The sequence below is a fragment of the Amblyomma americanum genome, chromosome 1 (assembly GCF_052857255.1).
Source record: "Amblyomma americanum isolate KBUSLIRL-KWMA chromosome 1, ASM5285725v1, whole genome shotgun sequence".
NCBI lineage: Eukaryota > Metazoa > Arthropoda > Arachnida > Ixodida > Ixodidae > Amblyomma > Amblyomma americanum.
In genome coordinates this window covers 385,117,747-385,135,391 of record NC_135497.1, presented here as the reverse complement: position 1 = coordinate 385,135,391, position 17,645 = coordinate 385,117,747, and the positions used below count along the sequence as shown (strand labels likewise).

The window sequence follows — 17,645 nt, the reverse complement described above, 5'->3', positions numbered from 1 at the left end:
ACCGAATTCACGATAAGCTGTTCTACATACCCAGAACTTTAAACTGCATCTGTACTTGTTGTGTTAAAATTCGAGTGACGATGGAGGCGAAACGCACAAGGCGCCCTTGTGCTGTGGAGGGCTCCGGAATAATTTCGACCACCTGGAGATCTTTAACGTGCACTGACATCGCACAGCACACTGGCGCCTTTTGCGTTTCACTTCCATCGAAACACAGCCGCCTCGGTCGGGTTCAAACCCGGTAACTCCGGATCATTAGCCGGATCGGCACCTCTTTCGTCCTTTCTTCTTTCACTCCCGCCTTTATCCCTTCCTTTACAGTGCGGTTCAGGTGTCCGCCGATATGTGAGACAGATACTGCACCATTTCCTTTCCCCGAAAACTAATTTTCAATTTCCTTTTTTTGTGCTGAACGATGTCAGTGCACGTTAAAGATGCCCAGGTGGTCGAAATTATTCAAGAGTCTTCCTCTACGGCAACTCTTTCTTCTTTTCTTCTCGCAATCTCTCCTTCAGCCCTTCCTTACGGCGCGGTTCGGATGAACAGAGACATATTTGAGACAGTTACTTCGCTATTTCCTTTCCTCAAAACCAACTTTTCATTTCATGAATGAGAAACACGGAAATGGGAACTTAACGAGCCTTAAAAGACATATTGTTCACCTTCGATAATTCCAACCACGATACCGATTAACAAAATTTGAAAACATAGCTAGCCTTTTAAGCCGATGTCAATCAGTCTCGCAACATATTCTTGCGCCTTAAAACAAGAGATAAAAAGATTGTTATTTATTTACGGTTAACAAATCTTGTCTTAATAACTCTATCGAGTACACAAGGTCCTCCTTGCTGTAGCTTTCTTATACTTATACCGCACGTACGTATCATTCATGGTTGTTGAAATAAAATCTTAAAATTACCCGCTACCTGAGAGAAATATGCGTAACGACGGTTTCGCAATAAAAGAGACTGGAGACGCACTTCGATTTATAATTAACAAAAAGAAAGCTGATTAGCTGTCTCCTGCAGCCTGTTGCTCGAAGGAAACCCATAATTTTCAATCACTGAATTTTTTTTCCAACACCCTCATAGCCCAAAGAAAACTCGTAGTTCTCTGTGCGCTGCAAACGCTGTTCTGGAGCGCTGCAGATCGTTTTCAATCAATTGTGCTTATTTTAATTGACCTAATATCTCGAACGCGACCTTGCGGCTTCTCTTCGTTGTAATGCAGCATGCTGTGTGCATGAACTCAGTAATTGTCTTACTTTGGGCAACATTGTATGTGCGTGTGTGTGTGTGTGTGGCTTGCGTGTGCGTCGCCTACTATGGGAATGCTCGTCTGTATCTTCAAGATATATCAACGCAATAGCTTTACAGCACATGTTCGGCGGTAACACCAGGGGTGTGAGAACGACATTTCATTGGACGGTAACGCCTGAAGTGTGAGATAGAAATTCATATTGGCGATGGCGATGTAACGACACAGGCTGTGAACCAATTAACGAGGCGCATGACTTTACAACAAAAGCGACCGCGTGACTACTACGCTGTGTGACACCATACAGAAGTGATTAAGATATCGAATAAATTGCGATTATATGGCAGCATCATGACTCAAAGGTCATTATGGCATGTATGAAATTAAATTACTTGCACTAAAATATTTGGGGAGATGCGAATTGAACTCTGAACCCTTGGGTCGCGAATGAGACACCCTACCCCCCGGCCATAGAGGCAGATTCCATGGGCTTGGTAAAAGGGAGGCCTGTGTGTTTTGTGGTAAATAGAAAATTACTTTCAATACAAAATTTAAAAATCAAGAGAAGAAAATAAAGAAATAAAACAAAAATAGCAAGAACTGAAAAAACAGTGTCCGGGTCTGCGAAGTGATATGCAAAGAGAACACCAGACCGCTGAAGGGACTTATTAACGCTCTCGGGTCATACACTTAAGGCGTAGTTTAAGTGCCACTCTGAATTTCAAGACGCTAACATTCACAGCAAACATACTAAGGTGTCTCTAACCCTTCAAGCCCACATATAAGGACTCAAAGAATAACAGCAGCGGGTACGGACGCAGTCCATGGTCGGCGATACTAAACTCGGCCCCTGCATGTGCTAGAGAGATAAACTTATGCTCTTAATAAAACTTAAAAGGAGGACGCCGACCAAAAGTAAAAAACAAAAAACAACAAAATGACATTTCGGCTCCCGTACGGGAGCCTTGTTCACAATGAGAAGGATTAGAAAGTGCATCAGGATTAAATATGTTTGAAAAGAGGGCGCAGGGAGCGTGCGTATACAGGAGTTAGATTTCCAGTGTTGCGATTGAGGGTGCGGTTAGTCGTTTGAATGAATAATGATTCGAGGTGAAGGCGACGGTACAGATTCTTTTCAGTTGCCAGCACGTGTGCCCCACCCCAGTCAATATTGTGGCCAGTTGATACGGAGTGTTCGGCGATAGCATTAGAGTTCACTTTTTTGTTTTTAACGTCATTACAATGTTCTTTTAGGCGTCTATTAAAATCACCAGTCTCGCCGATGTAGACGCTGTCACAATCAGAGCAGGGGACGCTGTAAACAACGCCAGGGTACTTTTCTTTGGGGAGAACGTCTTTGACGTTAACCAGCGCATGCCGAAGTTTCCTTGTGGGGACATGGGCAACGTGAACTTGGAATGTGCGCAGAATACGAGCCAAGGCTTCGCTTATTCCAGGTGTGTAGAGAACAGCGGCACGTTTTAGAGGGGACAACACTGGAGTTTCACATGTCGGGCAAGATAACTGCTTTTCAGCGGATGCCACAAAAGCAGCTGGGTACTCGTTTCGCGCGAGTTCTTGCCGAAACGTCATTTTGTTGTTTTTTTGTTTTTACTTTTGGTCGGCGTCCTCCTTTTAAGTTTTATTATGATCGTCCCCGACCAGACGAGTTTTCGTCCAACTCTCGACTTCATAAACTTATGCTCTCTGGGCCGTAGGTGGCGATAGATTTTTGTAAGGAAATCAGTCGCCATCTACCGGCCAGGGAAACTTTAGCGCTTACGATCCGCAGCGCATGAGCACGGCTTCAGCTCATGTACGTTCTATTCAATACTCGCACGGTCACTCTGTTCCATCAAAAACTACCAGGATTGGGAAGTGTAAAGACTACGTTCTGGCATTGGATATTAGAGCCTCCGAATAATTAGCTCTGTGCGATTCGTTAAGCATTTGACGCGTGAGCATCAAGCGCTTTAACTTACTGTAAGCTTTACCTTACTGTCACCCTACGGCACCAAAATTACAATTAATTAATTTTTGCAAGGAGTCAGGAACATGAGATTTATTAAATACATCACTAAATACGCATACCGGCAATAATTAATAACAAATTGTAGGGAAGTCTTATGCTTAAGGATATGACGCAATAGTTTTCATGAGTTAATATTCACAAAAGCTGAAATACTCATTTTCAACTTCACATTGATAGATGCCTGGGAGTCCTTACACCGCTCCTTCCGCAGTGGTGCCGCGGTTAAGCGATGTGCCACTGCCCTGCGTCGGCAGGCGCTGCCACCGGTGGGGCTTGTGCGACACAAGCTACTTTTCCCGACCAAACTCTTTCGATCAACCACTAATTCACCAGACGACTGCCACGGTGGTCAGTTTGCTCACTTCAGGCAGCCTGCGCTTAAATCACTGCAGCAGCGAACTTTCTTTCAGCTCCTTGTGAGTAGGTCTGTGCTAATTAGTTTTGTTCAAGTAATATTTTTTCTGTCGAGTAGGCATCAGAAACAACACTGTTGTCTTTTTGAAATTCTGCCACATACACCTGGCGAATTCTTATCTGGCGTGATTTTTAAATCTTTAATTGCACCTTGTAAAAGGTTTCTTTCACTTACCACGCGGGCATATTCATGCAGTAATTTCATGCGTGGTGTGGCATTTGGTGGTCAAATTTCTTTTCATAAAATGCTTGAGTAAAGTACTTGCCTTACTGGATTAGAATTATTAGAAATCTGCATCATCTGCAGCTGCGAGGAGCCAGAACAAGCGGCACACCCAGTAATTGTTCTGGTTCATCTCGCCTCCTCCTCTGGGTAAACTACCATTCCTGTCATGCTAGACAAGCCGTTTGCACACAGTAAGCGTGATTGCGCCACAGCAACCATTGCTACGTATTTTTGTTTTGGCTCTTCATAGCCGAAGAAAATGAATATTACTAATAACATTCATTTATACAGGCAAGTACTCCACTTAAGCATATCATACGAAAAAAAATGGCCCCAAAATGCCACCCTAAGCATAAAAGTACGGGATGAATACGTCAGCGATTAAGACGAGAGAAACCCTGTAAAAAGTGTAATTAGAGATGAAAAAATCACGCCAGTTAAAGATTTGGCCAGGCGTACATTACAGCAAATGTGAGGAAAGAAAACGTGCCCAGGAATTTACTGACCTCAGTGTTCACACTCATCGGTGTGGGGTTGCAACCCCGGGCAGTGCGCCGTTCATGGAGTAAGTGGCGCGGAGTTCCTTATGCTGCTTCTGCTGCTGCTGTTGTTGCTGCTGTTGTGACCAGCGCTTTGTGGTGCGCGCCCAGTCGAGACCGGTTAAGCTACGCTTCAATATCAACTGCATCACGTCCGCCTGCGCAGAGACAAGAACGGGGACACCCGGCCGCAATTATAGAGCGCGATGCACCGTTAGGAGGTGCATATTTGAAGCGATAAAACTGCTACAAAATAATTGTAATAATTGACAAAGCAGATAAAGATAACTACGTTCACGAACGTAGTTCTCGTTTACCGTCAAGAATAGTCCATTTTCTTTTACGGATGTTAAGATTGTGCGCCTCGACTTTACTTCCCCACATCGAAAACGCTGCGTGAACCCTTGTCCAGGACACTAAGGTACCTTTCAGACCCGATAAAAATTTTAAACGCCACGTCGGGAATTCAAGGAGGACTACCAGATAATTGATGTGTTGCAACTTGCCTAAGCTGACCTTCAACTAAAAGCGAGGAAATTATGTTGTTTTCATGTTTGTTGATAACAGATAAGCTCAGTCACTCATTCTACACCACATGACAAAACAAGCGCAACTTTATAGAATTTAAATTCCTAGTTTATTAGCCTCCACGCTTTCATTTGGAACTGCGCCAAAAGCCGTCATATTGTCGAGACCCCACAAGAGGGATATTTAGCTGAGACCTAGGTTTAATTTTTACGTTCATGACTTGTAAAGCGGAAACATCCTTCAGTCAAGCAATAACTGCTCATGCGTGGATTGGGTATTTTTGATTCGGAAGCCAAAGGGTAACGTCGACATAATATAGAAGCCATAATTGGAACCCAAGTCGTAATTTTATATTTGGGAACATTCTGCAATAAGAACATTTTCCTGTGAGGAAATTACCGCGAGCCGGGATGTGCCCGAACAAGAATTTCTTCTTAATGTTGAACTCCAAGGTTCACTAGCGACCTCTGCTGGGAAGAAACGCACAGCTTTGCCACTACGGCTAGGCAGCTTGCTACATCGCATATTTTCACAGTGCAAAACTTTCAGCCACCAGCAGCAAGGAATTTAAGGTAGTATGAAACACAACGCTGCTAAGAAAAAATTTGTTCTTTACCTGTGTTTTAATAAAAGAAGAATTCATTAAAATCATAAGGCACAGCTTGAAAGCGGGCACTAGCGTGCACGTGCACGTCTGCGCTCACGATGCGGTCTCCTCACGACGTTTACGACGAAACCTGCAGGTGACAGGAAGTAGAATGATAATTTTCAATTGTTTTCGCGTAAGCTCTACGGTCTAATGTCGGCACTTATCATTGAAAGTCCACATGGCATGTTTATTTACATTTACGACATGTATAGGCACCAGTGGTCGCCTCACAATGTTTCGCCGCAGTGTACAGAAGAATAAATTGCGGTGTAGATTGTGCGTCAAGAGGGATAGTATTTGTGCGAAAACGCGTCTTCAAGTACAAACAGGGATATTACTTGAGGGGAGCGCTGTGCTCTTGTCCCAAATTTCCTTGTGCTCTTTGATGCGCAGCAATATGTTAAGCTACCTACACAGGTAATGCAGTCTCTCGTCGACTAGGCTTCTAAGATGAGGACTAAGTGCTGTTGGTTTGCCACATGTCTTGTCTATCAAAGCGACGCGGCGTAGATCCAAGTCCGCTGGCCAGCTTCATACTTTTTTCCGAAAAGGAGGGGTTTTCACGGAGACAAAGCACACCAAGAGCTGTAGGGAATCCGGAATGTCGTGAGAAATACCATATAAACATATATGTTAACTGCAAAAGTCGAACTGCTGCTGCGTAACGCAGGGAAATACAAGTTTTGGTTTTTGCTAGAAATACTGCTAATTTTAACACAGTAGCATTAGCGTTATCATTAAAGTGTTTTTGTGTCCTACTGGAGGGACGCAAATTAATTCATCATTAGTTAGGCATCGTCACGTGGAGAAGCATGCAGAGACTGCCAGCAAATGCATCCATCCAATTCGCGCTTTTTTCCGGTGACGTAGCTGTGGTATGGCACACACATCACAGCTTAAAATACAATGAAGACGGGCTCTTCTTGCAATTATTATATTTCAAAAGACTTACCGAAGGAAATGTCAAAAGCTTCAATAAATGAAAACCGTTATGGTCTCCGATTATAAGCACCTCTTCCCTCTACACACTTTTGGGGCGAAAGTCTCCACGGCACTCGAAGAGCGATCTCTACGAATAAGTTAAACGCTTTTCAACAATCACCCGACTTGAATACGACGCGCGAGTGTCACTTAAAAGTCCACAGTATGGCCTCTAGGCACCGGCTGAAAACAGAGATATCGGCATGGAATGCCTCTCACTCCACCTGGAGACTTTTGCTCCCAGCAGTACATCCTTACTACTCCAAATACGCCATTAACGCGCGAGTGCGAATTAGCGGCTATGGCAGCGACGGCTGCAAGTATTCACAATTTGGCACAGTGAACATGAACTATTTCTTTAGTGTTTGATAACTCGCACCATTTTTCAATTATCGTCAATGTCGCCCCAACGCTTAGCAGTGGGATCAAAGCGGAACTAATTGTAGCGTTTTCAAAGAAAAAAACTGAAAAGAACGCAAGGCTCCTCTTAAATCGTGCTCGGCACTTATGCGAAGCTCGCTGCGGGAGTAATAGTGGTAACTATTTAGCTCATGTTCGTAATCAGAGCGGCGCTTGAGCCAGAGCACGTGAAACCGAGACTATAGGCACTCACCCGGAAGTTATCGCTCATGAAGCAGTAGATGATGGGGTTGACGAAGCTGTTGGCCATTGAGAACCAGTGACAGGAGAAGAACGCCGCGATGTACAGGTACTCTTGTTCGGCCGTGTCCGGCTGCATGGCGGCGCGGTCGAAGTACAGTATCAAGTTCATCAGGTGGATCGGGAGCCAGCATACGGCGAACATAAGCACCACGGTGGCCAACATCTTCACCACCTGCGCAGGGCAAGAGATGGCCGCATGAACAGCGGGGTAATGCAACGGTGGTGTAACTTAAATCGAAACTAAATTCTTCTTGCGGGTTTTCTCAACACTAGACAGCCATTAAGCAGAGCGCTGGCGTAATTTTTCTTCGTGCATCTGAAAGGAAAATGACATGAGTGTCGGAGTTATCAACTTATCCAGTGTGCAAATTTATATTTTTATTTTCGCTTCTAATGGTACTAACATTGTCCAATTCATCACTAGAACTCACTGTGTAGACTGAGCGCTTTTACAAACTTCTGTGTGATGATTTTCATAGCGCCAAACAAGTGGCTCAGCTACAAATCAAATGAAAAGAGGTATCAGCCCGAAAATAACTTCGCATCCACCGTCTGTAATGTTTGCTCCAAACGCTCTTCCGGACTCCCTCCTGCACCTGATCTCGACAATGTAGCTCCAGCCCGAGCGGGCCTGTGCGGGCGTAACCGCAGGAGCGTTACTTCCGTTCTCGCGGACTTCAAAAGTGTGCCGTCTACCGACTCTCTTGGCCTAAAGGCCCAGCCCATCAACTTGTTGTCTCGCGAACATCGCTCCAGCGCAGTAAATTCTACCTACACCTGCTGGCCTCCAAAATGATCTGCGCTCCACTTCAGCGGGCGTACCATGCCTGAGATTATGCGCGCATTCCGTCTCAATTGTTTGCAAAAATACACCGTATCTGTTGAAGCGCATGTCGCTCAAACACTCTGCCGCCCGGGTTAGGCGGCGTGTGGTCTGCCTCAGTATGCTCGGCAACGCAGGAGCGATGGGCTTCACTCGCATTCATCGCCTCTTTGCCGCGCAGGTAATCACCCTTGTTATGGCCTGCTTTTCGTACACCAACGTCCTAAGTGGATCCGACATACCGTACCTACACCGTACAAGTTCCTTGGACCCGCCTCCAACCTCGCCGGATGCTTCGCCAGCAGAAAGTGTGGCCGCGCCCGTGCACTCCTGCCCTGTACTGTGCACTACGGAGCATCCCATCAGCGCATCGGACGGGCCTTTTGGTTCGCAAGCTGTCAGATCGCCAACAACATCAGCCCGTGAAGATAAAAGGCGCGGCGCGCTTGTACTGCTCTTCAGTGGGCTCGGCAACGCAGCAGCGATGGGCTTCGCCCACATTCATCACCTCTTTGCCGCGCAGGTAACGAACTGTTTCTGTTATATGCTCCCCGTACGCGCTACCGGGCGCTCCTAGCGTTGCCGAGCCCACGCTGTTGTTTATCCATTGCGTATCACTTTGCCGAAGTTGCTCTATATTTGTTAGTTTTCTCGGGCAATGCCGAGTACAACCCGGGCCTTAATCTTCGTTCCTTTGAAACTACTGATGACCTACTGTCTGCACTCGAAGAACTGAAATCGGGGAAGTTATCATTACTCAATGAAGTGAAAGCAATGCACGCAAAGTTATCACAAAATGACAAGGAATTCGAAGAAATTCGGAACCGGCTTCTAAAAATTGAACAAGATTGTTCCTCTTTTCCCGCATTGAAAGAGAGGTTAGATGAAGTATAATATGTCGCTCAAGAAAGTGCATACAAACTTTTACAGCTGTCGTAAAAAGTGGATGCGTTCGAGGATAGGGTCCGTAGGTCAAATCTTCTCTTCTATGGCATATCAGATAGCCAAAAAGAAACTTGGAATGAAGCCGAGGGTTTGGTGATTGAATTCTGCAAAACAACGCTTGACACCGATTTACACACTGTCGACATTGAACGTGCACACAGGATTGGCTCTTTCGCCGTGAATAAGACAAGACCAATAATTGTTAAATTCGCACATTTCAAAGTTAAAGAGCGTATTCTGGCAAAAGCGGATAAATTGAAAGGCACCAATTTCAGTGTGTCATCGGACTATTCACCGAACACTCGGCTCGCCCGCAAAAAGCTTGTTGAATTTGTGAAATCCAAAGGTAAATATTATAAACTTCGTCATGACAGGTTGACCATGGAACACACTACCTATGTTTATGATCATTCTACAGAGAAAGTTGTTGAACGTCCTGCATAGCTGAGGGTTAAATCTAGAGAGCAACCACCAAAATGTCCTTATTCCGTTTTATATGCTAACATTAGAAGCATTCTTCCAAAGCTTGACTCAGTTGCTAACCTTGTTTCCACTACAGATAGCAACGTTGTCATTATAGCTGAAACCTGGTTAAATTCTGTCATCGCCAATCCTGAACTTCAGATTTCTTTACTTAACTTTGATATCTACCGCTGCGATCGCGATGAGACGCGTGGTGGAGGGTTGTTAATAGCAACTGACCGTAGTCTGCACTGATTTAAAATTAATATCTCCTCTACGTTGGAAATACTGTTTGTTTGCACTAAAATTTCTCTTCCACCTTTATTACTAGGGGCATGTTACCGACCCCAGACGCCGATACAAGCTTTGTAGCATTTTTCCACGAGACATCTTGCACTCTGGCACATCTCTTTCTCAGCACACCAATCCTTTTGTTTGGAGATTTCAACTTTCCAGCAATAACGTGGTCGGACATAGCACTAACAATCTCAAAAAACCACACCGAAAGTGAATTTCTTAACACGTGCCTTACGTTTGGCTTGTCACAGCTTGTCTCTACCCCAACGAGGCATAATAATCAGTCTTCCAGTCTTCTCGATCTTTTTTTCACCCCACATCCTGAAAACATTTCTGCGCTAACTTTTCGCCTGAGGTCAGCGATCATGCCGTAATTCACGCTACTTATCAATCTCGTATAGCGTACCCAAAAAAAGTGAAGAAGAAAATAACCCTCTACGACAGAGGTGATTACATCGCTTTCAATGAAAAGTAAACTCAGTTTACTTTCTTTTTTATACGTTCTCAAGTCATTTAGTTGAAGCTAACTGGCTAATTTTTAAATAAAAATGCAGGAATTAATCGAAGCCCATATTTCCACAATTACCTCCACCGAATGGCCGTCTTCACTCTGGTTCAATAACACGTTAAAGGGTCTTAATAATAGAAAGAAACGACTCTATCACATCCCCGAAAAAAGTAACACTTGTTGCGCATGGGAAAAGTACCGCAGCGCTGATAAAATGTTCCAGTCTCTAGCTACAAAAGCTAAGCAATCTTTTTTTTCAACCTCCCTTCCTGATAGGCTGCGTACTAGCCCCTGTATATTTTGGAAGGTTATAAATCCATTCCAGAAGAAATCCATAAGATTTCTTGACCAAAACGACATTCCTATTCTGATACCGAAGTTGCAACCACTCTAAACTCTGCGTTTTGTTCAGTTTTCACCAAAGAACCCAAAGGCAATCTTCCTTGTTTTTTAACCTTCAACATCACTGGCATGCCAGACATCACTTTTGAACCTCACGGTATTTTCAAAATAATCGAATCACTGAAGCTAACCTCATCTGCTGGAGTTGACGACATCGACGCCAAAGTACTCAAAAACACCAAAGGAATTACCACTGTCATCATGTCGTACATTTTTCAACAGTCTGTTTTGTCTGGAGTGGCGCCACTGGATTGGAAAACAGGTAAGGGCATTCCAGTTCCTAAAAAAGGATCATCATCATCATGCCTTGACTACCGACCAATTTTCATTACTAGCGTTTGGTTTAAGTTGATGGAGCATATCATTTTTAGCCAAGTCATGAATGTTCTTAATTGTAAAAACTTTTTTCATTCCAGTCAGCATGGATTCCTTAAGAATTTATCTTGCGATACATAACTTGCATTATTCAGCTCCCACCTAGACTTCAACATACCTGTAGATTCACTGTTTTTAGACTTCGAAAAAGCTTTTGACAAGGTTCCTCATAATCGACTTTTCTTGAAAGTTTCACGCCTCAAACTTCATACCCTAGTCTATAACTGGTTAAATAGTTTTTTAATCGGCCGTCATCAGTTCGTTTTCGCAAATAACCATTCCTCTCCGCTGTCTGCTGTGATTTCTGGTGTGCCTCAGGGTTTCGTTCTTGGCCCACAGCTCTTCTTAATCTACATCAATGACCTCCCTAACGATATATCTTCTAACATTCGTCTGTTTTCTGATGATTGTGTTATATGCCGACCGATTAACGATTGTTCAGATGCCCACATACTTCAACGCGACTTAAAAACAGTAAAAATATGGTGTAAAACTTTGTTAATGTTTTTAAATGTCCGCAGAATGTCACTAATTACTTTTCACCGCCGCCGTTCTCACGTAGTGCCCACGTATTTTTTCTGGTAGCACAGCAATATCCTCTGTTAAATCTTATAAATATCTAGGTCTTATTTTAACACAGAATCTTTCATGGTCCTCTCACATAGCGAAAATATCTAACGAGGTTAACCACCCTCTCGGCTTTCTAAGGCAAAATCTTAAATTCTGCTCCCCTTCAGTAAAAACGCTTGCTCAGAATACCCTTCTCAGGCCCTAGCTAGAATATGCAAGCTCAGTTTGGGACCCTCATCAGGCTAATCTTTCATTTCCATTGATTCTATCATAACTGGGCAGCTCGATTTATTTTTAATGACTATTCTTCGTATACTAGTGCCACCGATCTAAAATTGAAAGGAAATCTTCGCAATCTAGAAACTCGACGCAAAATAGCCAGGCTCGTTCTCTATCATAAGTTCTATCATTATCCAATTGATAACAGCTTTATATCTCCCGCTCACCGCCATTCATCCCGGACCAGTCATTCTAAATCTGCATACCCGCCGCACGCGCGCACATCATCGCACCTTCACTCGTTTTTTCCACAAACAGCGAAAGACTGGAATGATCTGCCTGAAGAAGCGGTTCAGCACTCCAGTGCGACGAACTTCAGGACTGCCATTGCAAATTTTCTTTTGTGAAGCCATCCACCCTTGAAATCGTCTGCGAAGCCGCCCACCCCTCATGTAAAACCCCTGTCCAAGGGACATTTCAGAATGAAATAAATAAATAGGTAAATCAATAATTTTTTCGGCTTGCACATAACAGGCCTGCGGCCCCGTAGAAACTACTGTCAGTGCATTTGTTCTCTAGACCCGACAGAGCCCACCTCTGCATCTTAGGCGCCCTAGGGACCTGTGTAACAAGTTCCCGCCAGTCGATATTTGAGCCCCCCCCCCCCCCCCATCTCCCCTCGCCCTCCTCCAACATAACGAGGCGAAAGGTGGGGCACAAGGCCGGCTAGAGCTGCCGATAACTTACACAAGGCCTCCTACACATGCATCGTTTTATGTGAGACTGTGCAGTGCTGGAATGCACACAGATTTCGTTTCGTTAGACTCGGCAGCAAGGCGGCGTTCCCGCGCTTTCACAGTGCTTTTGTTCGTTAGTACAACGCCGCTTGTCTCGAAGCTGCCGGCGCTCAGGTGTGTGTGCGTGTGTATGAAGGCCAGAAGGCGAAAGCTCCCAGAGTGGAGCTTTCGCCTTCGCACATGCTGCCCTTCGTACTCTCGCCGCGCTTTGTTCTCCTATTCAAGGAGTCTGACCAGGAAAACGAGAGTCCAAAACTCCCAGCATACGAAGTCGCACTGGTACTTTTCCAACGAAAATAATTTCGAAAGTCACTGATTACTTTTTCTGCAAAATTATTGGCTCCACTTAATGCATTAAATTACCGATTTACTACACCAAAATTTAATCAATTATATTGAAACTGCCAAAAAGTGATTAATTTACTGCAATTCAAAGAATGAAATTTAATGCGGCTTTGTCAGGTGTAGCTGCCCATTAGGAGCCATATATTGGACTACTGGGGATGATTTTAAATGTTACATGTGCTGTATTTATTCTGCTGCTTAACTATGACACGTTCCCGCAACATACCGAAGAAGGCCGATGCACACAGGTGCCCAATTATTCCAGCGCCATCAATAAGAGCGGCATCATCTCGTGCACTCAGGGAGGGAATGAACTTCCTGTAGAGTATACTCCCATTCTTGCGCAGAAATCACGCGATCCGCATGCACCTAAAAATGCGAGCGCAATTGACTTTCCTCCCGAATTTTTTCTCGAGTTACTGCGGCGCTTGTGGTTGGTTTACCTTCCTGCCTTGAGAGAAACAAATATATGTGGTTGCATTAGACACACTGCACCCACGTGGTTACCAAGAATTCCATGAGCCACGCGATAAGCGCTGGACACTGGCCAGATGACGCTGCGATCAGAGATTATAGTTTAGGCTTCCCCTCTAAGCTAACAAGCCTTACTTTCATTGGAGTCTGATTCTTTATGAACGCTTTCAGCCGTTGTGGCTCAGTCATGCAATCGCGTAGATATCAGATGTGGCTCAGGCATTCCAATCTTTAAGAATCCTCATTAACCTTCCAGTAGCTCCTTTATAACAACAACCAAAAGGGCTTAATGAATTCGTTAGCTGTTGGTTAACGTCCTCTGTAGGATATAATTAAACAACTGACAAGTCCATTTGCGTAATTTAAATTCATTAACCGTTACTAAACCAGGGTCATTGTTCGTATCTTATTTTCTTTTTCGTTCATACCAGCCACCTTTCTGATGAGATAGCTGTCGTTTTTCATCTGTCTATTTTTTTTGCGCCAAGAACGCTAAAAACTCTTCCTTTTCGTATAACGGACAAATTTACAGCTAGTGATTTAATTGCGTTATTATAGTATATTAATCCAGCGATGCCCGAAAACACGAAAACCTTGCCTCGTAAATAGTATGAGACAGTCTGAACTACATGCTGGTGAGACTGCGTTCAATTCTGATACGGTGAGATTGCGTTCAACAGCGAGACAGATATTTCTCAAAATCGTAGGTCTTGAAAAGTTCGTTAGCTCTGCTTAAAAGTCCTTTCAGCGCAGACAATGTAAAAGTAGGTATACTAAATATCGCTTTCGAGGGATGCGTACCACTATGTTTTACGCAAAACAGAGCTTATCTCCCAGTTAAATTTAACCACGGTTTAAATATACCGAAGCACAATAGGGGAATGCACCTTCAACTTATTTGTGCACCACTGTATATTGTAAGTCAGAGTATTTGATATTTTAGTCAAATGTTTCAGTGGAATCCACCAAGATGGGGCAGATTTGTAATAAGCGAGAAATTACTCACTGTCATCACTCAAACGCTAAAAGGAAAGCTATACAGTTTCCACAAAAACTTCGCAGTTAGAAAAAAATTCGTCCTGGTCTTGGGTTCCAAACCAAGACCACCGCTTCACCGAAACAATCACTCCAGTGAAGAGGTTATTTGTTCAGTTGAGTAATTAGGTAAATTGTAAAAATTTACTTTTCAACTACTGCGTTCGGACGAAAATTCCAGTGCTAAATTCTTGGGCGTTCTAAAAACCTCTAATTGTTCAGTGTTTATTTAGATACATGAATAAGTTTTTCTTCTTTGACAACAAAGGCCACGCAAAATGAAAGAAAACCACGTGAGAATGCGCTTGCGTGCCGCAACAGCAGGGCTCTCAAACGTGGAACTCTTGAACATAACTGCGCTGGATGGTGCTGCGAATGTGACAGGGCAAAAGCAATGACGTGGGCTCTGGTGGCAAAACTAAAATTAACACCTGTGACCTGCCAACTGAGTCCAGAAAAGAGCTGGCACTCTTGTTCGCGATAGGGATATGCAGGCCGAGGCACTAAACAATGTTCTAACTTGTCGGTTGGGAGTTTCATCTTCCGGGCCGAAGAAAACACTGAATTTCATTAGCGAAACAATCTGTTGTAACATAAAGGCTCCAGTTTCGAGACGCCAGACGCGAAACGCCCTCCGGTGACTAGTAACATTGCTCAGTGTTTCGACCTGTGTATCGCTGCCGGGAGTCAGCGCGCCCGCTGTTATCCGCCCTGAACGCGGCCACGTCAAAGATGCTACTTTCAGTTTTGCTGACTGAACCCGTTTCAAAATTTTCGCCCCGCAACAGTAGCGGCATCATCTAACCCGGCAACGTTCACAAATTCCACGTTTGAAAGCTACCGCTGTCACGGAGCGCCAGCGCCTCGCTCACGTGACATTTTTTTTTGCATATTTTCAGGCTTTCTTTTCAACACAGAAAGAAACTAGTCTATAACCAACATAAAAGTAAAAACTCATGAATTAGGCATTTTTTGGTTTGGTTTAGGGGGGTTTAACGTCCCAAAGCGACTCAGGCTATGAGAGACGCCGAAGTGAAGGGCTTCGGAAATTTCGACCACCTGGGGTTCTTTAACGTGCACTGATATCGCACAGTACACGGGCCTCTAGAATTTCACCTCCATCGAAATTCGACCACCGCGGCCGGGATCGAACCCGCGCCTTTCGGGCCAGCAGCCTAGCGCCATAACCACTCTGCCACCGTGGCGGCTGGCATTTTTTGAACGCTCTACAATTCAGCAGTGGAATTTTCGCTGGAAATGCTAGGGGCGAAAAGTAAGTTTTTGGACTTAATTATTAACTGGATTCAACAAAATAAAGAAATAGTGGTTTTGAGGGGTTTAACGTCCCAAAGCAGCTCAGACTATGAGGCACACCGTAGTGAAGGGGCTTCGGAAACTTCGACCACCTCTGGTTCTGTAACGTGCGCTGACATCGCACCGTACACGGGTCAATAGTTTCGCCTCCATCAAAATTCGACCACCATGGCCAGGTTCGAACCTGCGTCTTTCGGGTCAGCAGCGGAGCGCCATAACCACTCAGCCACCACGGCACAAATTATAAAATACTCAGAGTTACTGCATACAGTGGTCAGCCACGTGGTTCAAATGACTCCTGCTATAACGCTCAGCTTTTTTTCGAACATTGGCTAAACTTAGCTTGCACATTTGCTGTATGCACTCCGAGGATGCGTGACTACCATATGAACATTGCGGCTTTGAATTTTAGCTCGAAATGTGCGGTCAAGTGGGACTCCTGAAAGCGCCCGTAATGCTTTAAAATGTGGAAAGCAGCAGTAGGACCAAATGCTGTCAGAGGAACGTCTGTCGCGGAGGTGTCACATTTTCCAGGCCCTTCCAGTAGTGAGGCAAGTTAATGTTCTCACTGTCAGCTCTGAAGCTCGGCATTCACTCCTGCACCCGACGCTCTGGTTTGAGCACATAGCAGTGCCCTTCACTTTTCAATCAGGTGACCAAGCCGAAAAAGGGCTGTTGGTTCTTTTGCGGAGGTCTTGATCCTCAAAAATTAGGCACCGAGTGCGCGTCCCCGTACACAGCGCCATTGGCTCTCAACCGGTAAATCAAGACAAAGTAAACCCGAAATTTCGTATCTCGATTTTGTACGAAAAAAAAGAGACTCCAAGCCGTTTTCAGCTACCAAAAAGTCATAACGTGTAAATTATTTCTCTTTCCGGCCTTACGCTTGCGTATTCCTATGCAATGATGACACGTGCACAGGCTTTCAGTCGCTACAACTGCAAACAGAGCTGTCATTGCACACACATAGCGTCTCTAACAAAATACCGGTGTCAGTACGTGGGTCTTCAGAGAGAGTAGAATCCCGGCTCGAGTGAAACGTTCTATTCTGTCTGCCTCATTTTGGCTTTTTGTCTTCTAAGTTTGCGCTCGTTGGAAGCAAGTGCATTGTAGCGATCGATTCCGACAGAGAATTTATTTCACGGGTGGGCAGGAAACAAGACCGAAGAGGGCGGCCCGAGCCTTCTGAATGTGGGAACGCAGCCAAATTCAACGTTTTCTGAAAAACAAAAAGCACGAAAAACACAGAAAGCTTACGAATGCGAAAAATTCTACGCCACTGAACAACCCTTTGCGCCACTCAATCATTTCCTTTGGGACAAAATGCGCTGAGGCAGGATATTTATCGCTGTTAGACTATTCTAACTTTTAGGCTTCTATCAATCAGGGCACATATAGCCACAAAAGGCACTGGCTTGAACTCCCGCCGGAGCCACCCACTCGATGGCGACGAAACTGACGGAGATATGAAACCACGAGGCTGCGGTTGCGAGAGAAGAGGGCCCTCATCAGAGAAGAGTGAAGGACTGCATGGCTGGCAATGTTATCCAATGCAGGGGGCGTTGTACTGAAATGTCGTGATCGATGTGAGGTCCCACATCTAGTCTACAACGAGTAATTCGCCACGGTGAATCGGATTAAAATGCGCATTATCATTAAACAAAGCTAAACGTAATGCGTAAATTTCAACAACAGCGCTCCAAAGGGTACCCGGTCACTGCATCGCGCAAGAACGAACACAATATTTGCACCCGCTGGGTTCGAGGCAAGGCGTTCATCTCTGTGTCTTG

At 44.6% G+C, this 17,645-nt stretch overlaps 1 protein-coding gene across 1 annotated transcript in view; it reads right to left on the bottom strand.

Annotated features, from left to right (window-relative positions):
* The window catches only part of LOC144122935 (RYamide receptor-like), a 94,535-nt gene that overhangs the window by 31,340 nt on the left and 45,550 nt on the right, over nucleotides 1–17,645 (bottom strand). Inside the window, exons 5-6 of the mRNA XM_077655892.1 lie at nucleotides 7,240–7,461; nucleotides 4,436–4,626 (exon numbers count right to left, since the gene is read on the bottom strand). Coding sequence (XP_077512018.1) covers nucleotides 4,450–4,626; nucleotides 7,240–7,461 — 399 coding nt within the window. The 3' untranslated portion in view covers nucleotides 4,436–4,449. The remainder of the gene's footprint in view (nucleotides 1–4,435; nucleotides 4,627–7,239; nucleotides 7,462–17,645) is intronic.